The sequence below is a fragment of the Clinocottus analis genome, unplaced genomic scaffold (genome assembly GCF_023055335.1).
Source record: "Clinocottus analis isolate CAN_PGR_092001 unplaced genomic scaffold, fCliAna1.0.p SCAF_17, whole genome shotgun sequence".
Taxonomy (NCBI): Eukaryota; Metazoa; Chordata; class Actinopteri; order Perciformes; family Cottidae; genus Clinocottus; species Clinocottus analis.
The window spans coordinates 14,077,267-14,101,962 of record NW_027175898.1 but is presented as its reverse complement, the minus strand read 5'-3'; the positions used below and the strand labels follow the sequence as shown (position 1 = coordinate 14,101,962).

Sequence of the window (24,696 nt, the reverse complement as noted above, 5' to 3'; positions counted from 1 at the left end):
AACTGTATCCAGTGTAACTCCATGTTTTGTTTTGCGTCCCTTCCTCTGCAGTACTGATTGACGGCGTCGAGTGGAACGATGTCAAGTTTTTCCAGCTGGCGGCACAGTGGTCCTCACACGTCAAACATTTTCCCATCGGCATCTTCGGGCACACCAAAGGCCCGTACTAGCAGCACCTAAGAGACTGAAACACTGAGGACATCTCCACCCCCATCCTCCCTTTCCCCTGTGCCAACAGCTTTTAACCTCTCCCCCTACTTCCCCTCCGCACACTTCTTCTATTCTGTTGTATTAATTTAAGCTCCTGCTTTCACCTGTTGGATTTGTCCGATTTATTTAATCTTTTGCGTGTTCTTTTTTTAAATTTTCTATTTATGGAAAAATGTCTGGAGGCAAAGCTGCCACGGGAATGTTTCTTTCCTCGGCTTTTTAAAACGAGAAAAAAAAGATCCTGCTGATGTTTTATAGACTTTTGAGGAAAAAAATAAAATAATAATTAGACATTACTTGTAATCTTTAACATACTCGTATGAGTGCCCAAGTTTCACCCTCTACAGTTATTTATTCTTAAATTTGGTGAGGCTGGTTTTGACCACTTGGCAAGTCAAAAGATGATTAAGAAATTTGTGATTTTTAAATTGGGAGACTGTGGTCAATTCATTGTCTTAATCCAGGAAAAGTAAACGATCCCTGAGCTTTGGCTCTCTGCACTCAACGAGGAGTCTTATGTGCAATAGACTGAAAACCGTGTGAATGTGATTCTTAATAATTACCTGGCACTGATGGAGGATTACACACTGCTCTCAGTCGTGATTCTTAACTCCCCTTTCTTCTTCATTTTCTGCTCCTGGTTTGATGTTTGAACAGTTTCGCTCCAAAGTGAGACGTACCAAAAAATCGAGTCAAGGAAATTATTAACAGCACAAAGATTAACTACTTTTTAGATGGTATTCCGGACTGAAAGGAATACGTTGACTTTTAGGGAAATTTTGCTTTCTTTCTGAGAGTTAGATGATAAGATGTCATACCACCCTTATGTCTTTACAGTGGCCAGCAGTCAGTTAGCTTAGCGTAGCATAAAGGCTGAATACGGGGGGAAACAGCTAGCCTGGCTCTGTCCAAGGGTAATGAAAATAGACCTACCAGCACATCTTTAAGATCATTAATAAACACGAATGGTCTTGTTTGAGTTAAACGACAAGTTGTGAATTCCGGTGGGATTCATAGGAAAATAGTTTGGCACAAAATACCCTCCACCCCTCCCAAAAAACACAACTTGTCGTCTTATACGCCAGAATCCCGAAAAGAGACAAAATACACAAAGATAAAGATTAATTTGACTTTTACATTTTCTATAGATGTTCCAATAATATCGTCTTCGTGGATTCTTTTGGCCGTGAGAATCATGCAAACATCTGACAGCTCAAACTGTGGACCTCCCCCGCTCCCTTGTTTCCAGTCTGCATACAAAGCTAAGCTAACTGGCTGCTGACGAACAGCTAGCCTACCTAGAGTCACAAAAAATCCACCCACCAGCATCTGTAAAGCTCACTAATTAACACGTTATATCACGTTTGTTCAAGCTGTACAAAAAAACTGAGTGTTAAAATGACATGTTGTGGTTTTATACTGAGCCAGGCTAGCCGGTTCTTGCTAAGCTAAGCTAATCGGCCGGTAGCTGTAGCTACGAGAGATCTTCCGATCTAACTCTCGTTTAGAAAGCAAATATATTGTTTCACCCAAAATGTCTCGCTGTTCCTTGAAGCTTGTTTTCTACGATGATGCACATTTTACAGAGTGGTTCCTCCTACAATGTTTATTTTAGAAAGAACCTTTTGTCCCACACTCCTTTGACACACTCCATATCTTTTGCTAAAAAAGCAAATGTTACTTTTGCCAAAGGAATACTCATCAACTGCAGCTCACTCATTACCTGTGTGGTATTATAGAAGACTTCATAATGTAGAGGTGAATGTATTGAAGGTACCTTAATGTAAAGCACTTTTAAATGTTTGTCCATGATAGACTAGTGTGTTAAATCTACCCGGGAACCTGCAGGTACGGCTGACTGTGGTTCACAGACGCACATAGACGGACACTGTGTCTGCCATTATATCTGAGCTAAACAACAGCACAAACAGCGGTGACATGGCATAGTTTATATGCAAAGCAAACCAAGCATGTGTATCCTCTCAGTGCTGTGTAATATCACTTTATGCTCAGTGTGAGGCCTCCTTGGATTTAGATTTTAGTTTAATATCCTGTAACGTTATGTGTATGTAAAAAAAAATGTTCTGTCGGTAGATTTTTGCTCAATCATTTGTTGACTTTTAAGCATAAAACTCAAAAGTATTTTGCTTGTAAAATTTATTTCCGTAGCAGTTTCATCATGACTTTGCCAATTTCTTGATAAGTGCCTAAATTGCTTAATTTTGACAAATCAACAGAACTAATTTGTTCTTTGCTAACATGGTGCTGATTCTGGTCGGCCAACTACAAAATATTTAAATACAGTGGATTGATTTTGCAGTATTATGTTAACTGGAGAGAGGGAAAAATCACAGTTGGCTCTCAAACATGGGTTTGAATCAATTACAAGAAGACTGCAGGCCATTTGTGTTGAGCAGACATTTGTTTAAAAATGTTTTAGATGTTTCGGTTTTTCATGTTGTCTCAGAGAAAGGCTTGTTGAAACTGAAAGTCCCCTAAAGACTACCACTGTAATCCCAAAACTTGGAGTAATAAAACTACTATACACACTAAAATGTACTTTTCTTTCCACCCGTGTTTACATGTAAATTTAAAGTCAGTGAAGAAGGCCTAAGCATGCGTAGCCAAATGTTTATCCAAAGATGTACTACTACATAGATTATTATAACACATATAAACACACATATATACATGTTATAATAATCCATATATATAATACTGTTTCTATTGTCCCTCTATGTACCTATTCTCTCTCTCTCTCGATAGATAGATAGATAGACAGATGACACAACACAACATAGTGGCGTTTACATTCTATTGTGGAGGAAACTGCATTAACGTTAATTAATGTAAAATGCTGACACGTCTAGTTATAGACAGAGTTGGCTGGGAAACGCTTGCAGCGCGACTCCCCATAAGAGGAGACTGGTCCTAGCTACTACTACAGAGTTCCGCCTAAACTGACCTCCTGATCAACTCACTTCTGTAACGAGAGTCATTCAACTCACTTCTGTAACGAGAGTCGGTCATCGTCTTGTTTTTTGCCTCTTCGTCAGGCTTCTTCGCGGATGCGAAGCCCGGGCTCGAGCGCGACTCGAACCCGGCTCCCTCACCCCCTCTGCTGGTGAAGCGCTCAGTGAGCCACCACACCACCGTGTCAGCTGAATACCGAGAGGGAGTAGATCCTATTTATTTATTATTTTTGGTCGATGTTGTCGTTGGTTGCTTGAGTGAGTTATACTTTAAGACAGGATAAACAATCAAAGACTATTTATTTTATATTTAAAGAAATATATATATTTATTTATCACTTAATTTATTTATTTTTTTTACTTTGTATTACTTGCTTGGGTATATTATATTAGGAGGCGGAATAAACAAAAAAAAAAAAAAGAAAAGACAAAGTGCGGGTAGACTAAATTTGGCCTCTAAGTGATCTGTAATTATTTAAAGGAGTAAACTGGCAACGAGCACGTCAACAACGCAGAGCGACGTGACGTGACGTTTATTTATTATTTTTTTTGGTCGATGTTGTAGTTGGTTGCTCGGGTGAGTTATACTAGAAGACAGAAAGCAGGAAAAGCAGATAGTTTGTGCAGATATCCTATTTTACAAATATTGCCGGGTATATTCCATAACTCAAAAACAGAAATATTGACCATTTGTATAATTTCTTATTATTTATATATATATATATATATATATATATATATATATATATATATATATATATATATATATATATATATATATATATATATATATATATATATTTTACTACACCATACCTACAAATAATAGTTGTAAATGTAGGTGGTTTGCCCTCCAGACCTCTGGCAATAGCTACTTGCCATGAGTTCAATGAAAGGTGAAACATACAAAGAGAGAGAGAGAGAGAGAGAGAGAGAGCATATCATATGTGTGTCAGGAGGAAATTAAAGCGATTGGAGTCCTGTGCCGGTGATGAGTGACAGACGGGCAGCAAGAGAGAGAGAGATCCTCCACCGGAGCAGGAAGCTGCTGGCCGGGACTGCCGAAAAGACGGAGAGGAGGTACAAAAACAACGTCGACATCTGCGGGGTTTCCACCATAATGTAGCCCAAACGGAGCAGCCTCAGCCGCGTGCCACATCGACCCGACAACGACGCGACTGGACGTCGAGGGCGCGGCGGTGAAAAACGGAGAAAGCGCAGCCGCGCGTCGATTGTTTTATTTATTATCGTCGTTGTCGTTCGCACGGGCTGACAATGAAGGAGATACAGGGCTGCGGTATGCGCTCCTCGGTGGGCTTCCTGTCCCGCAGGGAGCTCCACGGGCAGCCGCTCTTCAAGGAGGACTTCCAGAGGCGCCGGATGGCCGGCTGCACCAGCCTCTTCAAGAAGGACATGCTCGGCCACTTCGGCTGCGTCAACGCCATTGAGTTCTCCAACAACGGCGGAGAATGGCTCGTGTCCGGTAAGTTGACAAATCCCTCTCTCTCTCCCTACCTCCACCACCAGCAACACTGTTATACTGTGTTAGCATGCTAAGCTAAGCTAGCTTAGCCGTTCTTGCTAGCTCGCTAACGTCAAAACCAGATACCCCACCACACACACACACACACACACACACACACCCGATCCCCTCAAGCAGCTCAGAGGGGCAGCAGACCCCGACCCACACACACACACACACACACACACACACACACACACACACACACACACACACACACACACACACCTCATCATGGCTGACGGTCCTGAAACCACAAAGCTATTTAGCGTTATGTCCTGGAAGCATTAAACGGCATCATCTGGCCTAGCGTAGTAGAACTACCTGAGGCTTTCATTTCACTTTTCATAAATGTAACGTGATGGGCTTGACTCCACCTGCCCAGGTGAGTGCACACAGTTCAGATGTACCTCATCAGCCACTTTGATGACTGAGAGGTAAATACTGTTCCTGACTTGTTGAGTGTGATTATTAATTCTGGTGGGACATGAAAATGACCACCTGATCAAGATTTGCACCATGTGTCTCATACAATTATACAATATATTGTACCTTTTTTGTATATTGAATGTCATCTGTAAAATGTAATATTTACAGACCTTAGAGTGTTCTACAACTAACTAATGTAGATTAAGCAATTATTTATTGATCTATTATCATTTATTCTATGACACGTCAATCATATGTCTTGTTTTTGCCAACCGAAAGATTATAGTGGTCTTAAAATAAGTCCCCAGTAACAGTATCACAGTGTAGAAATACTCTTATTATATTTCAAGAACTACACAGTGGCCAATTTCTGGAGACTGTATATTACATTACTGAATGAAGTAGAATACATGGAAATCTACTCGAGTAAAAAAACAACTACCTCAAAATTGTACTCGTACTTGAGTAAATATACTGTTGCATTCCACCACTGGTTCATAACCATATAAAACAAAGAAACCCAGCACACTAGAGAAACCAGAACAAGAGAAAGGGTCCAGTTTCTGTTTGAAGATTACTTTAACTATTAACCAAAGTCAGTGCTGTTTAGTTGATTTAGTCGAAGTGATGAGGCCAAACCTTTGTAGCCCTAAATCTTTCCTTTTTATGTTATGAATTAGTGAAGAGTTTCACCCCTTCAGGTCTCTCAAATACTTGAAATGAACCAATCTGAGTGAACGGCTTGCAACTCAAAGACATAAGCAAACACGTGACGGGGGTCATAGCTAAGTCAGCGCGTTTGGAAACCGCTGCTGTGGACTATAACATGTGCATGTTTGTAAGTTGCCGTTGTCAATCTGTCTCGTCTTCAGGAGGAGACGACCGCCGGGTGCTCCTGTGGCACATGGAACAAGCCATCCATACTCGGTCCAAGCCTTTGAAACTGAAGGGCGAGCACCTGTCCAACATCTTCTGCCTGGCCTTTGACAGCACCAACAAGAAGGTCTTCTCTGGCGGTAAGCGCGAAACTTGCACAACCACAAAGGTGTATTCCTCACCCTTGCCCTTTGACCTGCGCAGGTGTTTTAGTGGCTTGTCACTTGTTGGTTAAAGGTAGATCTGATATGAAATGAGAAACCTTTGATGGTTTGCTTCCCGGCAGACGCGTCTTAGAATTATAAATCAAGTTAAATGAATGTAAAAAAAAAAAAATACACGTCGATAAAAATGGGACAAGAAAGAAACCATATTACTTTTTATATCAGGAAGCAGAATATTTCATCAAATAAACATTTTAATTGGCTAATTTCATGTGTATTTAATTGCTTGCATAAATTGTAGATACTTTATTGCACATTAATGTCACATGAATTGGAAAATCTACATTTTCTCATGCTCGAGTTGCAAAGTAATTCTGTATTGGAGTCATTTGGTGAATGCTGCTCACTGGGAATCATTCATGCAAATTAGTCGAGAGGAAAGAAATATAATAATGGTATATCATGATTTAGTCGATAGAGCATTTAAAGAAGACCTGAAGGCCGAACTGGTTTTGCTTCTTTTTTTTTTTTTATTTCTGTGCACTTTGTAAACCATTTGTCTGTTTGTATTTTTACAGGAAATGATGAGCAGGTGATTCTTCACGATGTGGAGAGGCGAGTAAAACACCACGGATGATGCTCCTGAATGTAGCATGGAAACGTTTTGACACACTCACTGCCGTTTGACATTGTGTGTGTGTGTGTGTACGCTCTCAAAACAATTGACGTTTTGGATGATTGTTGTTCCTACAGAAGGGAGACTCTGAACGTGTTCCTGCACATCGACGCCGTGTACAGCTTGTCTGTCAGTCCGGTCAACGACAACGTGTTTGCCAGCTCGTCCGACGACGGACGCGTTCTTATCTGGGACACCCGCGAGCCGCCGAGTACCGGTAAGTGGAGGAGGCGCGTGTGCTGCTGTGACAATAGCAACCGCTTGATATTGTGATGCCTGGTGTTGCTATGTTTCACGTTCATGCTCAGTGCTGCAAAGCATGAAGGATTAAACCCCTTTGCAAAAGATGAGTCCGATAACGCCTTGGATATGATTTCTCATAGTCTGATATCATATACTGCTGTTGTGTTAGCATTACAGTGGATTAAGAAGTGGTTGTATATAAAAATGTTGTTGCTTTAACCTCCTTCATTTTCTGCACTGGAGCAGAGATGAATCGGATCGATTGACACACTGTGGATTAAGTGTGTAAATGTAGCTTAATTGCATGAAAATGAACCTCTCTAGTAACATTAATGATGGTAAAATACTCAAACACTCGTCTCTAAAGGGTTCATAAACTTTTTTAAACAATCTTTTATTTGTCCCGCAGTGGGGAAGTTTGCATGTTATTGAATGTTAACTTATACAACTTATATAACTGATGAGTTTACTCAAAATGCATCTGGACTCACTTTGGCAGCACTTCTTACCTACTTTCAGAAAATGAACGGTAGCAAGTCTGCCACTGTTCTAATAAATCCAGATGGTATGTTTAACTTTACACTCTCAAGCTGACTTTTAGTTGGTGCTTTATCTTTAAAATAATGAATTTATTGCTGCGTATCAACATACCAGAGTTTCTATTTGCCCAAAGCTAACGTGGGTGTGTTTGTTATGGACACAATGTGTGTTTTCATTGGTGCAAATGACAGCCATCTGTAGATTTCATCATTTATAGCTAATTATTTTTGTTTTTTTGACCCCCCCCCCCGTCAGAGTGCCCTGGACTCTACTTAGAAAATCCCTGCTCTAACGCGAGTCTTCTCTGATGTCTGTTTGTAAATAAGCTCTTCATGTGCAGTCACACGGTGTATTTTAAGGGACAATGTTGGACTGAAAATGGTGCAAAGTGCCTCATGATGGGACTTATTGAGACCTGTTGATAGGTTTTTAAAAATGCAGTGGATCATCTTGCATGACGTCCACCTCCTTCTATTTTTAAAAGCCGTCCTTGTGACCGAGTGGTCCTAATAATACATTAAGCAGTAATCAGTATTCCATGTCTGCCGGCGGGCTTTTTCATGTCGTTCTGTTGCGGCACTCGCAAAGATAAACGAGACCAAGCGTCCATGATCTCATCTCTGTGAGGTTCCACTTGTAGGTCGGCTTGCGATGGTGACGGTCATCATGTTCATCATCGTAGTTTGCCGCGTTTGTAGACTCACGTTTCCTTATTAGCACCGAAAACCAAGCACAGCTGAGGGTGATAAGAATGTCATTAGTTTTGTCATTCAGTGATGGATGAAAGGTCACCGGATCCCCCAAAGTCATTAGGAAACATCCTCTGGACTTTTCGAATGTCAGTAAAAAAAAAAACTAAGCTTCTTCCAGTGAATCGATACTGACATCCCGAAGGCCGTAGCTGGAAAAACAATCACAGAAGTGTTAATAATGATGTAATCATAATTCGTCAAACCCTCGTCTCTTCTCCGCAGAGCCGTTCTGCCTGGCCAGCTACCCGTCGGCCTTCCACAGTGTGATGTTCAACCCGGTGGAGCCTAGGCTGATCGCCACAGCCAACTCCAAGGAGGGAGTCGGATTATGGGACATTCGCAAGCCGCGCAGGTTCTTCTTCTTTATCTTCTTCTCCCAGCTTCTTCAGTTTTCTACCTCTTGACCCAGTTTTCAAGAGAAGCTTTAACGGCGTGGTTCCCTGTGGGGGAGATGAGCTTTTATTGCAGCATCACTGAGAAATATTACAATAATGGAAACAATGCACAGAGGAGGTAATAACAAGGATAATGATTAGAGTTAATAAAGCAGTAAAAGCATTTACTCGGTATGAAGTAGAATACACTAAAATAATTGTGAGGTAAATACATTTAAGATCTTCTCAATTTAGTAGTTTAGGAAGTAATAAAAATATATATTTTTGTGAATTCAGTCACATTTACTTTTAATGTCATGTGTGATCAAGACTGTATTTAATCCGTTTCCCTTTATATGTTGATAGTAAATTTCATATGTTTGAATCGTCTGCTCTTGTGGTGCGTGTGTGTGTGTTTGTGTTCTGCTTGTGTCCACCAGGGGGCGCTATTGTCTCGCTGCTAAACTAACCGTCACCGGTCCTCTGCCAACCACATAACGGTCTCTCTCAACAAAAACCAAATGTTTTTCCCCCCCTCAGTGAAATGACTGAGAAAACACTCGGGCTGAGTGTGTGTTTACACACACACACACACACACACACACTCCGGTGTGGTCAGGTTCTGGTTACTAGCACACAAATGACGGCGGGTCCAGTAAAAGTCAATACAATACAAGGACTACCCAGTGGGAGAAGGGAGGGGTGACACTGTTAAATAATTGTATGTGTGTGTGTGTGTGTGTGTGTGTGTGTGTTTCTTTTTGGACTATTGAGTTCAATCGTAGCTTCCAGTTTAATGACGTACCCGTTTCATTAATCATTATAATGTATTGTTGTTAGGCTTGCTGCTTGGTGCGTGACAATAAACACGGTGCAATAGTGTCAGACATCATTCAAACATATGAACATTTACAACAGAATAAACAAACGCCAAATTAGGAGTCTGTTAAAATATGTCGTCGTTAAAGTGTCAACTGTATATTTATAGAGAGAAATTGAATCGAAAACCTTTTTAGAAAACCAGTCGGGTCGAACGTTTCGACGTCTCGACTTCAAATGCTCAGTAATTCTCTCGCTGCTTATTAAAAGGGCGGAGATGTGATTGTGTGGTTTTGACGGTTTAGCAGCATCCATCATAATATTTGAGTTTCAAGTCAGAAGGTAAATATCCTACTTGGCTGCTCTCGAGGAACATTTGGAAATATCAAACCTATCACTCTTTATGCCATGTGATACGTTCATTTCTTTCCTCACTTTCACTTTCAAATTTTATGGTTTTCTTCACAATCCTTTGTGGTAATTTGGATATAATATCAAACTCGACTGCATTGGAGATTAGAGACGCTCATCTCTCCTGAAGTCTCACTTTGAGACGGTCAGATTTATACAAAATAAAGGTTTATTGTTGCAGACGCGTCTGACCCAGCTCATGGTCGTCTTTCCCTCTCTTCCCTCTCCCCTCAGCTCGTTGCTTCGTTACGGCGGCAGCATGTCCCTGCAGAGCGCCATGAGCGTTCGCTTCAACAGCACCGGCACCCAGCTGCTGGCGCTGCGGCGCCGCCTGCCGCCCGTCCTCTACGAGCTGCACTCGCGCCTGCCCAGCTTCCAGTTCGACAACCAGGGCTACTTCAACTCCTGCACCATGAAGAGCTGCTGCTTCGCTGGGGACAAAGACCAGGTGGGTCATCCGATGTCTTACTAGTAGAGAGGATCCAGGCTTGGTTCATGAAGGTTATTTTCAAACACACCATCCCTCCACTTTCAGAAAAAGATGTCTCGAATTTTCCATTTTATATTCATGTGCAGCCATCAAAGCAAAAGTCCTGCATTTGATAGAATACCGCTGAGTCTCTCGAGGGGGGTGTCTTGCATCATAAGAAGCAGCGCAGACTCTGTTTTATCTGACTTTGGTGGTTTTCTTAAAATGTAAGGAGAATATTGGAAACATGTGCGACCGATTAGAAATAAAAATAGACTTTATTGGTTCCTTCTGTGAAATCGGGACTCTTCGGTGTTGGAGGAACACCAGGAGCCCCTGAACTCGGCCAACAGTCCTCCCCCGTTGGTCCTTCTCAGACGTGACATCACTCGGCAGCCATGTTTATTATGTTAAGATTATTCTCAGGTGTCAGTGGAGCCCATGAAGACTTAAACGGCTCTTTCTCCAACGAGGTGCTTTAGAGGTTACCGGATCGAGTCCTGACTTTGAATCTGCCCACCTGCCGCCAAGCTTTTCAGCAAAGGGGCCATTGATCTCTGATTGATCAGCGGAGAATGAGACTTCTTGTGTTTTAGTGATGTAAAACAAGAAATCCCGAGCCCTCGAGCACTCAAGACACGTGTAATGTTAATGAGCCGAACGGCATATAAATGACAAATTAATATTAAAGTATTCTCATACGTGTAGGTTTTTAATTGTCTGACTTGAAGAGGGAAACGAGGCATTTTTATGTTTCTACACTGATAATAACTCAAGAGTTTAACCTGTTTTGACAAAGATTACTGATGCCACCACTGATGAAGCTTCGGGGTGTAGTTATTGGGGATCAGCTGGGATTTGAGGATGATAGTCGATCAATAGTCTAACTCGCTAATGCGGTGGCTGAATCCTCGGGGAAGGTGAAAAAAAAAAAGAATGAATGAAACTGAGACGGCAAGAGAAGCAACGTTAAACCAGACGTGTGAGATCACATCACTTAAGAAAAGCAAAAGTACGTGAGCCAAGACAACAGGGAGGAAAAAAGTCTGTTTAACATCAGAAAACCACAACGTGACAAAGGACGCAATTAAAAAAAAAAGATGATTTTTGCTCGTTTAAACTACGAGCTTCATCACACCGCGCAACAGTTTGCAGAACATTCCTCATATAGACCCAGAAGCACAGACGGCAGAGGATTGTCTCGTATTGATGTGAACGCGGAGGCGCAGCGGGGCAACGAAACCACACTGAAACCACGCAAAGGTGGAAGGGAAGGGGGGAGTCGTGGGTGTAACATTCCTGCTTGACGTGTCCTCTGGGAGCCTCAGGCGGAGCACACAGGTGTAGTGTTCTCGCGTGCCCCCGAGCTACAATCACATGAGTAACAATCGTATGATTCTTCATCACAAAGACATGGAGGATTGCTATTTCTCTCGCCTCCACCACCCTGGAAAAAAAAAAGCCCCTGAAAAAAGTTTCAAACCCGCCGAGACCAGAAGAATGTTTACAGAAAAGGAAATTGAAGACATTCGTTTCAATCGTTGGCAGACAAAAACGGCACAAAAATAATTAAATACTCGTCAGAAGAACCGCAGTTCATGACAAGGCCCTTTTTTTTTTAAAACAAATAAAAAGTGATTCGACAAAAATGTGCCTCCAGATGGTAAAATATGGCACTTCAATTCCATTCAACTGAGCCTGATGAGAGAAGAAGAGAGTGGAGGGTAAATGGGAGGAAAGAAAGGAGCAAACATTCTGCCCCTAAATATTTGTATATGGATGCTTTTGAAGTTCTGCGTAGAACCAACATCCAGACAAATGCTCGTGTATTGACGGGTGAAGCCTTTCTGTGGCCGTGGACACGGAGCTGACTCTACCGGTTGTGGTGGGGAAAAGGGTTTTGCTGTGGCTACAACAATCACGTAACAGATGGATGTGTTTGGTGAAATACCTATGTCACAAAATATTTAAATAACCATCAGTAGAGTGGATACAAGGACTGAGTGGGTAAAGGAAAAACAATGAAACGGCTAAATCGGGAAACTACAAGATTTACGCTGCATGACAGGATTACGATCTGAACAATATTGATATGATATTGGAGATAAATCCACTGAGAGGTTCCACAGAGAACCCTTCTGTGGTGAAATGGTTCCACCCAGAACCCTCTGGAGGATTTATCCAGAACCTTTACACCTTCATCAAGAACCCCCATGTGGGTTTAGCGGGATAAAATATGGTTATTTGGATGAAAAAGGTTCTTAAAGGAACCCGTAGTCATAAAAGGAACCTGCTCCTCAGAAGCACTCGGTTCGGGGGTCAAGAGGAACCTTTTTGGACGCCTTGTTCCTCAGTGTACGGTAGTCATATTATCCCAAGGCAGCCAGACTCTGCAGCCACCTGGTACCTCTATCAGATTTTAGTGTGGACGCGAAGAATAAATCAGTTTTTATCGCTCCTCCTCTCCGTTTCCCGCTTTAAGATGTTACGTGTGCAGACTAACATATCTCCCCCCTTGCGGTTCCCCCCCCCCCACCCTGCGCCACCGCTGTCTCTGTCAAAACGCACCTTAAGCGACAGCTTTAACTGGAACCATCTGTTTACAAAGTCTAATAACGGTTCAGACGAGGAGCCGTGTGCGGGTCACAACGTCACGTCAAGAGACGAAGCGCTGCGATAAGATCTGCTGGTTTTGTGCCTTTTTATATTGACACACACCCCCCTCAGGTGTGTGTGTGTGTGTATTTGATTTTCACTGCTTTGATGGAGAGTTTTGTCATAAGCAACGGATCACACTTGACTCTCTAAACCCTCCGTTCCCCCCCTCAGTACATCTTGTCTGGGTCGGACGACTTCAACCTCTACATGTGGAAGATCCCAAAGGACCCGGAAGCAGGTGAGTTTCTGACTCCCTCTGCACACGCATGTGGACGTATTCTGACGTGTGCGGGCCATGATTTACCTCGACTCGTCTCGGTCCCAATCGTGAGATTGTTACGTTCCTTCTGTTCAGTACTTTTAGTTTTCTTTTGTGTTACAAGTAGCTTGTTTTCAAGGGCAACGATCTGTGGACTTGTGCAAGGTCAAAGCTCTCAGCGGCGTCAGTCAGGGAGAGCAAAACAAACCCTGTTTTAACCTCCTGTCTGTATGTTTTAGCCCCAGAAAGAAAGATGGACGCCGCTGTGCTCTTTTGGTCGAGCTACAGCTCAGACTGGCGTTTGACCTCACTTCATCCGGTCAGAATATACTTTCCTGGCCGGAGTAACTGTCGGATACATTAGATCAACCTTTTTGTTTGCGTTGTATTTTTAGTGTGAGTTGTTGCTCGTTTCAAACCGCATCAACCGGTTCTTGTGTTTGCTCCGCGTCGGCGAAACCAAATTACTCTGGGAAGAAAATCCCCCCCAAAAAAATGCAACAATCCAGGAATGTGGCCGTTTGTAGCTCCGCAGCACAGCACCTGACACATTTATGGATTTTTATTTTCCCCGGAGTTACTCACACTGAAAATATGTGCACCGGGGCTATTTGGTGTCAGACCAGCAGCACATTATGAGGATTACATTACTGCTGTGTTGCTCTGAAGCCGGTAGAATAATCCTCTTTGTTTTAATGAAACCTGGTGCAGGACTTATTATATCTGTGACTCTGAGCTCATGTGTTTTGTCCGCTACGATCACATCAAACTAACCCGCGCCGCGTTCTTCCTTCAAGGAGGCCCCGGTCGAGTGGTCAACGGGGCGTTCATGGTCCTGAAGGGTCACCGCTCCATCGTGAACCAGGTCCGCTTCAACCCTCACACCTACATGATCTGCTCCTCGGGCGTGGAGAAAGTCATCAAGGTGAGTGAGGGGGATATCACTGCTGTGTTTTCAGGAAGAAAAAAAAGGTTTGCACAGCTTCTTTTTAGAGGCTTAAAAGTCAGTTTCAGAGAGTTTAATCTTCTATTCGCTGCAGGTTTCCGTCGGCTGGTGATCAGATTGTATATACATCGCCAATTAATTGTGTTTAACCATAAAGAAGACGTATTTTAAGTATTTTAAATCCATAAACCTGTTTGTCGTCCCTTTTCCGATGCCCTGCATCTCTCTTGTCTTTATGCATACTCACCAAAACTCAAAAAAAGAATAGTTGACGTTATGGATTCAGATTGTGATATTAAAGATAACGTAATAAAGAAACAACAACTTATAATAATGTCATATGGAACATGGACAGAAACACTAAGATTTAAAGAGACTTGTGCTCATTGTTAGGTTCAAACTTGTCGTTTTGGTTTTTACTCTATCATACTTTATTGTTAATAATGTAATTATTCTTCTCGCGCTGTCTGTGTGAATACACCTGTATTCTCACTCTGCGCCTGTCGCTTTAAGACCCCCCTGCTGAAAAAGCCCATCAGCTCTTATTGGTTTGTGTAAAAAGAATATACGGCGCACTTTTCCAAGAATAGTTCCCAAGCTGAGGCGGTGTATTGAAATGAGCCTGCATGTGATGCAGGAAGAGGAGCCAAATCTCAAGGAATCAGATGTTTATAATCGAGGCAACCCTCAAAGAACGGACTACAGTTTGTGGCCACTACAGACAACCAAATGCACGTGCACGAGCACACAAAAAGTGAGCCCTTTGCAATACGTGCCCTTGTAAAAAAGGAGCTGCTGATTGGAGAGATTTCTTTTACAATACAAAATGTTTTACCGAACCGTAATCCACTGCGGCGTCAGGATGATGCAGCGCCTGGAGAAATAGTTCTGTGAGTGGACGGACGGACTATATTTGAGTTCTTTGTCCTCAGTTGGTCTTCCCCTGAAGGGAGACATTGATCTCCAGTGACACGACACAGTAACTGACTGAGCTGCTGCAGCGAGGAATGGGGAGAAGAAAAAAAGATGGATTTCCCCCCATTACTGTCGTCTGTAACGGACGACGCTGGGCAGTGTTCGAAAAGTGGGTCATTGGAAGATATGAGTTGTTCCACTGATTCAGTGTTTCTGAAACCAGAGCAGACGGATACACAGCCGGGCTTCCAGAAGCCATTATTATTATTATTATTATTATTAAGAAGTAGTATAGCGGAAGCTGCAACATCGGTTTTAGTAAAATTAATAAATAATCAAAGCATTTTATTTTGGTAACTTCATTGACAATAATCTGCAGTTCCCACAAGATTAAGATTTTACGCATCTAGAGTATCGTAGCAGAAAACAGCTGCTCTCCTGTGTTTTAATTCTTATCTTTATGAGTAACTGAGCTTTATGAATGAAACGGGCAGCAGCTGAATGTCTCACGTTTTTTTTGACTTGACACATCAAACTTCATCAGTTTGTTGTTTTGCTCGTGTTCATAGAAACAGAAAACACGTTTAGTTTAACTTTTAATATGCTCTGTGGCTGAAAAATGTGTAATTAGAAAACAAAAAAAACATAGAAATAGCATAATATTATGATTAAAAACTTATGATTAACTTTAACTTTTTAACCTTATGACAAAATAAACAGGAAAATAAGTTTCTCTGCATTGTGGTTGAAGTTTAAGGAAGAAAAGTGGCCGATTTTAAAATGTCTTTTTGTCCCAAATGTTCCAAAATGTTGCTGAAACAATCACAAAATGCCCAAAACATTTTGATCCTGTCCCAGTCAAATAAAAAGCCTCCTGTAGAGGACACATGATGACTCGACACAACCGGCGGGATGTGTCACACGGGCATCGTATCATCCTGTCACGTTGATCATGATGAATTATAATCATTTTGTTACGTTTGTCAGCTATCAACTGGCTTTTACCCTTTTGTCCAAGAATAATGTGAAAGTTTCTTATAGTCTCCGTGTCTTGACCGCCCTCTCGTTCTCTCCCCGTCTTAGTTTGCTCCTCCCACTGAGACCTTTGAGGGTCATGTTATCACAAAAACATCATTTTAAATGTGTCCTTGAACACGGTCTGAACGTCCTGGTCCAAGAAGGTGGAAAAAAAAGGATTCATCTTCTTCTTTGTCTGTACAGTAACACAATCACTGTGTTGTGTGTGTGTGTGTGTGTGTTACTGTCCAGAGTGAAAGGCGATACGGGTCCAGGTGTTCTGTAATAAAAGGATATCGATGACGTCGAATCTGTCAAACTGACCTGGACTCCTCCTCTTCGCTTCTTCTCCGTCCATTTTTCATCCGTCCACTTCAAAATCTGTCTTTTTGTCCTTTTTGTCCCCTCTCTCTCTCTCTCTCTCTCTCTCTCTCTCTCTCTCTCTCTCTCTCTCTCTCTCTCTCTCTCTCTCTCTCTCTTTCTCTCTCGGTCATTGTCTCTCCCTCCGTCTCAGATGTGGAGTCCCTACCAGCAGCCCGAGAGTCTCGGTGACCTTGAGGGCCGCGTGGAGGACAAGTCGCGCAGCCTCTACACCCACGAGGAGTACATCAGCCTGGTGCTCAACAGCGGCAGCGGCCTGTCCCACGACTACGTCAGCCAGTCCATCCAGGAGGACCCGCGCATGATGGCGTTCTTCGACTCGCTGGTGCGTCGGGAGATCGAGGGCTGGAGCTCCGACTCGGACAGCGACCTGAGCGAGGAGGCCATCATGCAGCTGCACGCTCGGGGCCGCCGCACCACGAGGCCCATGGGGACGCCTCCCGCCGCCGTGGCCCGGGCCATTGCAGCCGCCGCCGCCACCATTACCCATCACAGCGACTCCGATAACTCGTCGTCCTCCTCGCTGGCCGGGCCCGACGCCTCGGGGGCGGAAGAGCGAGCGGAGCCGGAGCCGGAGGCGGAGGAGCGGCCGGCGAGGAGGCGGAGCCGGCTCCAGCGGCACCAGTCCGGCTTCCTCGTCAACGAGGACTCGGACTCCAGCGAGTTCTGGCTGGACCCCATGCCGCGGCCTCGCTCGCCGAGCCCCAGGGACAACTCCACGCTGTCCAGCCCCGCCTCCTCGCCCTCGCTGCCCGTCGGCGCGACCAGCTCCTCGGCGTCCACCTCCAGCTCCAGCAGCGACGACGAGGAGCGGCGCAGCGCGGTGAGGCGGCGCAACGTGGTGAGGCAGCGGCGGCGCGTGCACGTCGTCTCCAGGGCCGGGGAGCGGCCCGAGTCCGTGCAGACTCTGTTTTCGGCCATGGACTCCTGCAGTTACCCGTCGATATTAATCGACGACCTGTCTTCCTCCTCGTCCGCCGAGGCGCAGAACCCCCTCAAGCCCGCCGGAGACGAGGATAAATGCCTCAGCCCTTCTGACTTTGTGTGTCTGAGCCCCGTCATGTCCCCCGAGGGCCAAGGGAACGAGGACGGGAGCGAAAGGACTGAGCCGGAGAGACGCCCGGCCGCGTCTCACCGCTCTCCGGACGGTCGCAGGACTGAAGAAACCGGCGGCGGCGGCGAGGCTTGCAGCAGCTCGGTGGCTTTAGACAGTGACTCTCCAAGCCGACGCAGCCCGGGAGCCAACGGGCGACACCGGACCGCAGAGCCCGACGTGAGAGAGAACCTCCACGTCTCCTCCGATTCGGAGGGAGGAGAGACCGCCGGCGTCACGCCCGAAGACACCCGGCCGCAGAGAGGAAGAGGCGTGGCGACGAGCGCCACGAAACGGACTCGCGTGGGATCAGAGGAGGGCGAGTCAGGCTCCTCCCCTTCAGAAAAGAAGTTAAAAATATTATGAGACCGCTTTCTCATACCGGAAAGACGTGATTTGTTAACAGACATAATTTAGGAAGTGTTTTTTTTTTTTTTTTAAATGGGTCAAAGCTCAAATTTTTTTTTCGTTTTGCGTCTCGTGGTCACGTGACGCGTCACATGGACTCGTGCTGATTACGAGCAGAAAGTGCGGTCATTTTTTTTTGTTTTTCCCGAAACAACAAATGAATTAGACGATGTCATCGCTCTCTTGGTCAAACCAAAGATGACAATAAAAAGATGGAAGTAGAAAAACGCAAGTTAATTATTGTTGATAACAATGTTTAATGGGTTTTAAGTGAAACACATTTATTTTCATGCGGCAGTCGGGTTTCTTTCTCATGCTCTGGTTGCAGAAAGCTCCTACGTGAGGATTTGGAGCTCCTCCAACCGCGACAACAACAACAACAACAACAGTCTTATGGAGGACAAAAGCTTTGCAGCTTCTTAATTTTGACTGTTTCACCCTGAGCGTGAATCTGATTGGCTTCTTCTTTTTATTTGTAAGTGATTTTTTTGACTGAGACGGCTTCAGGGTGTCTAAAGAATTGAGTGTGAAATCTTAAGCAGTACCGTTTGTGCATTGAAATGATGCTTTCAGTGTCTCCACCGATTGTTTTTGTCTCATTATCCAGCCTCTGGGTAGCATTACAAGCCGGAGCTCGCTTTTGTTTTCCTGCAATTAAAGAATAATTTGTTCTCCAGTGAAAAACAACCTCAACTTCTTTTCCCCCCGGATAGAGTTTTTTTTCACAATAGAGTTTTTTTGATCTGTGAAATATTGACTGTTGCTGACAAGCGTCCGTCTGAAACATCGGGAAACACAAGTTACTTCTCTTTCACAGACTCACGGGTACTTCGCCCAGCTGCTTGCTCACAGTTGCCACAGCAACACAGCTTCAATTTTCTCCCCGTGAAAAGAAAATGCGTTCGGCCGGCCGTGACCTCGAGCGATCGAGGGCCAGAGTAGAATATTTTGACTGAACTAAAAAAGCTATCTTCACTTTCATTAAGAGAACAGTGGAACGAGGTATCATCGGTCTGCCGCTCCGAATAAAACATAAACATCAGCGAGAAATGATTCAGGTTCAGAGTTCAGGTTCTTCTCTGAGGATTTATATTCAACAGTAAAACTTTGCAGCACCAAACGAGCTCACAAGGTCCGTTTTTAGAAGCTGTTCTGGAGCTTTCGGTCACATCACATCATCTTTTTGTCTCCTGGAATTATAGATGTTGGGAATTTGAGAATCGACAATCGCATGAAGATCTGAGGAAGATCATGTGACATGATCGAAAGCTGCAAAGTGGACGTTGTTCTGTCGACTACACGCGTTTTAGTTTCCATTAAAAATCCTTCTGTTTCAGTGAATTTTACGATCCTGTCCGTCAGACGTGGCCAAGATTTTAAATCTGCACACAAAAGTCTGATCAGACGATCGATTGTATTTTCCGTAAATATCATCCAGCAACATATTTGCCTCTAAATGCTTCTTGAAAACCTCGACACAGTCAGACAAGATTCTGGTGGATAAATTACAAATCCTTTCACTATTTATGTACTTATGTCTATCTGTTAAGTAGCTAAAAGTAGTACTATCTATCTATAGTACTACTAATACTTTTGGCTACTTAACAAATAGAAATATAAATAGTTAAAGGATCTATGGATATATATTTCTCTTATTTAAGACTCATGGGTCCATATAGCAACAAACACAAATACAACAATTTATACAATGTGAGGACACAGGTGTAATCATTGCAGTTAAAAAGTCACTTGTCACTTACAATTTAAAGGCATTTTTATTATATTGGGTCTAAAAACACGTTTAGGATTTGTCTACTTTAAATATCACAATTTGTCAAGAATCTCAAGTACATTTTCAAAGTAAAAGTACACTAAAAAAAGAAAGCAGTATTCCTAAAAAGAAGAAAGACACAAGAAAGACTTTGGCCTCATCAGGTGAATAACCATAAATGGCCGAGTGTCTGTTCGTCAGATAATCTGGCCACGCCCCCTCCTCAAGATTCCCCAGCTGTGCAACGCTCGTCCATTTAAAACACATGATGTCATCCCCGTCTGAGGGAAACGGGGACGCCGGTGGGGTCCCGTCTACGGCCTGGACGACGGCCCTCTCCTGCCAGACGAAGCGGACTCCCAGAGGGCGTACCGTACCGTACCGGCGGTTGTCGGAAAATATTACAAAGAAGAAAAGAAAAACAGACCGCACGAGAGATAATCTGAGGACAGGCAAACACGCGGTTGAGGGTTTTTGAGTTGTTTGCGCGGCTCTCTTGTCAAAATAATGTCCTCTCCTTCTTAGAACTTGTCTGTGTGGCCGTCGCTTATCTGCAGGAAGTAGACACCCTTCATTTAACCCCCGTGCTTCCTCCCGGGGACAAGTATTCAAAAGGGGATGTCGCATGCGTTGGGCCTGTTTACATTGGGCTGCTTATAGTTTAATGATTGATGAACAAGGGCGTCCGAGGGTTTCACGGCTTTCACATCAATCAGAAGTATAATGAGAGGTTCTTTTTATTTATTTAGTTCACAAATTCCCTGAAAGAATTGAGTATATTTTACTGCTGTTAACCACACCGCTAAAGCGCGCTGGGTACATTAGCAGAGGAGAGAACCCATTAGTGAATTTACAATGGACTTTTTTTGTAATCTTTATTTATTCAGGGAAGGTTAACTACTCCTGCGTGCTCTTTCTGCAGCAACACCCTCCTACGTAGGTCACTGTGTAACTGGGAGGGACCCAGTACAACCACAGACCTTGAGGATTTCCACCAGAGCGAGCATGGGTTTAGTCAAACGCACCATGTTGGTTTGGGAGGAGACACCCTAACCTTTTGCTTCAGTTTCCTAAAGGCCCCAAAAAAAACAACATTTCTCAATCGGCTTCTTTGTGAAATGACGCAAACGGCCTATTTTCTGCTTAAATTAAAGGAGTTTTGTTTATTTTACAAGATATTTGTCTTTGACCTTGCTTTGGGGTGTCGTTTTGATAAAATTACTTCTTTTTTTTCCCCCTGCACTAATCAGGATTTAGCGATATTTTAATAAAAATGTGATGTTAGTTGCTTTGATTAATGCATATTTAGTCATAATTATCTTTTGTTGCATGAAAATACTGAAAAAAATACATGTTTCATTGCACTGTTACAACAAACAGACCCACAATGGACAGCGGGGAAAAACTACAAGTATCCAAATTGATCCCACAGAACCAGCGTTGAAACCTTTTTTTATTCCACATATTCTTCATCTTTGTCACCACCCAACTTATATTACCCACAATGCAACTTGACCAACAGCTGCTAGCCTCAAGCAGAGATGAGCGGGCTATAGAGATTTATTGAGCTCAATTTTTAACTCTACACCAACAGATTGTTTGAGTTTTTTAACTTATAGTTTTCAGACCCAACCTGTGTTAAAAACCCTGAGTTCACTGCTGCATCTTATTCGGGAAAAAAGATAAAATAGTAATAGATTTAATAGTTTAAATAGTCCTTTATTAGCCCTACAGTGGGTAAATCACGGGATTACAGCAGCCCTTACTCACAGAAATGAAGTAGAGATAAGATCAAGTAAAATAAACATACAGTAGAACAGTAATAAAAACACAATTTAAAAATCAAACCATAAGAAACAAAAACATGAAATATACAGATGGAATAAAATAAAGAGTAAAAAATGTGTATAAAGTGTAAAAGTATACAACTATTGCACCAGGAGAAAGACCCGAACTCTCCTTTTAGATCGAGTCCTCACAGTCTTCGTCCCCGTTGCCTTCAGTCGGCTCGCTTTTGGCCCCAAATGGTGTTTTGGCTCAAATTGTGTTTGACCACAAACCCAAACGCATGTACGACTCAGTGGGATTATCCCGTTTGTGCTGCAGTATCCCATACATGGCTCAGCTTTAACAGCTATTTAAGAATTCCCCTCCCGACATCACTGGAATACCTTGGGACCTCGCCAGAGACCAGACAGAGTGGACCGGCTCTTCACACGACCCGCGGGCCTCCAGGAAGAAGAGTTTCTTTGCAGCGCTGACTCTTCACAAGATATTCTGGGATTCTGCTGAATAGTATTATGAGCTGGACCGAGTGGCGAAATGCCGCCGGAATAATTACACACATTTCAGTGGTTAATTGTGAGTTATTTGATGCGTTTCATGAGCCACCATTAGCGTTGTTGTGAGACGATGAGACTCTTTTTATCAGCCGGCCAATTAGATTGCCTGTTGCTGCTCTGTGGGTTGGACCTCGTTATAGTTTTTTTTATTTTTTTTATGCGGTCTAAATGACAGAATGGAAAAAAAACTAATTGGCAATTTAAATACAACAATAGAGTCACAATTAAAGGCTTTTTATAGCCGCGCTAGAGGCCAGACTGTGTGGCAGTCGGTCCACCCCTTTGGCTGCAGACTCGCATATCTCAACAACTATTTCATGAATCACCAAGGACACCGTGTCCAGACGTCCATGATGTCCACACTGACTTTAGTGACCCCCCCCCCCAACTCTCAGTTTTTATCTGATGCCACCAGCAACTTTCACGTTGCCCTCAAGATGAATTGTAATGGTTTGGGATCTCTTAAAGGGGTACGCCAACATTTCCGTGTTGTGCTTCCCTGGAGTTTAAAGGGTTGAAGCAGCAGGGGCCGAAGTATCCTGACTTTTAGTCCCTTATATGGTCAAGCCCCCAAAAACACTGAATCCATGTGATTTCATTCAGTGGTGACTTTTATTGGCTTTCCGAAATGCCCCATTCTTTCAAACCCCACATCTCTGGCTTTCAGTTACAAATGTGAAATCTCACATTCAAGCCCAGTTTTAAAACTTCTTGACGTCATCGGGGTTATTATTTAATTTTTTAAAGCTTCACAGAGCAACGGATGATGACGCTGCTCACCTTATTTCTTTGGCCCGAACTTGGGAAATTCCACATTGCGTCACTTTGTGTTGTTCTGCTCGAGACGGCAGTGCGATTGCTTCGCTTGGCGCCGTCAGCTTTGTCAAATTTCCTCAGCTTGCGTTAACCACAGAACTAATTTCTCCCTCATTGACTTCAAAGTCGAGGGAACAGGAAGTGCAAAAAATGCAGAGTCATTTACGGGTTTTAGGACTCATTCCTGCAGCACTCTTTTATGAGAAAACACCGGGAAAAACTAATGACATTCCCATCAAGCCATTCATTGTCTGGTGTGCTCCGTTTAGTGCTAATTAGCCAACGTGAGCATGCTAACACTCCAATGTTGGCATGCTAACACTCCAATGTTAGCATGCCAACACACTAACTGAAGATGTTTAATGCAGTGGCCATTGCTCCCAGCTTACTGACGTTAGCATTTAGCTCAAAGCGCTGCTGTGCCACCTTTCAAACTACATTTTAATCGCCAGCCTCTCTTCGTCCTTTTGTAATTTTAACCCTCACCGATCACGTATGTTAAGTAATATCAAGAGACACGCGCTTTGGAAGGACGATCCCGTTACAGCTGCTAGCACGGCGGTAGACTCGTGGTTCCAATGCGTTTTGCAAATCCATTTATAAGCTAATTGAATCATTAAATATTTAAAGACACAATAATGAAATGGAAGGACTAATTGGCAAATATAATGGGGGCATTGTACAATCTTTCAGCTAATAGTTTCATTTAAATGTAAAGTTGAATCCTTTCGGTTTCGTCAAATGACTGTAGCTTAATTAGCTAATGGAGGAAAAGAAAAGTGTATAATTATCTCCGGACTCCATTACAAACCGGCTGCAGTCAGCTACTTTTGGTTTTGCTCCGTGGTTACTTTCATCCCCACCACCAGGCTGCCGGTGGGACCTCGGCGGGCGGCGAGCTGGCAGACTCGCTCCCGGTCCGTGACATCACTTTCCCAAACATTCAACTTGTAAATTTGTCCATATATGGAAGAGCGCTCCACTTTCGCCTGACTGCCGGGGCTATCCCGTGTGTGTGTGTGTGTGTGTGTGAGTGTGTGAGTGTGTGTGTGTGTGTGTGTGTGTGACTGACAGAGAGGGAGAGAGTCGGTTTACCTTACAAGGCAGACAGACCTGGCATTTCCTTCACATGTTTACAGGAGCCTCAATGACGCTCCTTTCTTTTCTGAATGACTGGACGTCTGTTTTGAGCATGTGCTGTATTTCACACAGGATGGAGGAGCTCAGTAGTGGCTTGTACATGTATAAATCACTGGTGGAGGAAGTACTTGTATCAGCTACAAGTGCAAATAGCAATGCCACCCAGTATAGAAGTGTATATGTTGCAAGTGTCTTACATTCAATTATTTACAGCAAACTGTAATAAAAGGTACAGTGTGTAGCATTTTGGGGGATCTACTGGCATAAATAGAATATAATCACCTGAAAATAAGAATTGTTTTAGGTAACTTTAAAAAAAAAAAGGACATATGGAGCTGTTCCTCCTCGCAGCTCGGCGGCCATGTTTCTACAGTAGTACAGTAACGGGCCAAACCAAACACTGGCCCTTGATAGGGCCATTCCTGTTTTTCGTGTCTGCCACCGTAGTTCTCCTACGTTTCAGTTGGTTGCAATCTACAACCTCGCCACTAGA

The 24,696-nt window shown here is 43.4% G+C and overlaps 2 protein-coding genes across 5 annotated transcripts in view; both read left to right on the top strand.

The window, feature by feature from the left end:
* pacs2 (phosphofurin acidic cluster sorting protein 2) overlaps positions 1-2,753 on the top strand; it is a 51,332-nt gene extending 48,579 nt beyond the window's left edge. For all 3 annotated transcript variants that reach the window (XM_068579992.1, XM_068579991.1, XM_068579993.1), the window contains one exon: positions 52-2,753. In XM_068579992.1, the coding sequence (XP_068436093.1) occupies positions 52-170 (119 nt within the window). In that variant the 3' untranslated portion in view covers positions 171-2,753. The remainder of the gene's footprint in view (positions 1-51) is intronic.
* A 558-nt stretch (positions 2,754-3,311) lies between these two features.
* dcaf5 (ddb1 and cul4 associated factor 5) lies at positions 3,312-18,821 on the top strand. 2 transcript variants are annotated; one of them, XM_068580857.1, is made up of 10 exons: positions 3,312-3,440; positions 4,139-4,665; positions 6,006-6,149; positions 6,752-6,788; positions 6,927-7,066; positions 8,607-8,736; positions 10,223-10,436; positions 13,287-13,353; positions 14,172-14,299; positions 16,767-18,821. In XM_068580857.1, the coding sequence occupies exons 2-10, from the start codon at positions 4,458-4,460 to the stop codon at positions 18,090-18,092; spliced, it is 2,394 nt and encodes a 797-aa protein (XP_068436958.1). In that variant the 5' UTR covers positions 3,312-3,440; positions 4,139-4,457; the 3' UTR covers positions 18,093-18,821. The 2 variants fall into 2 exon arrangements, with proteins under 2 accessions (XP_068436958.1, XP_068436959.1); XM_068580858.1 differs by lacking the exon at positions 3,312-3,440 and adding an exon at positions 3,741-3,759.
* Positions 18,822-24,696: the final 5,875 nt, after the last annotated feature.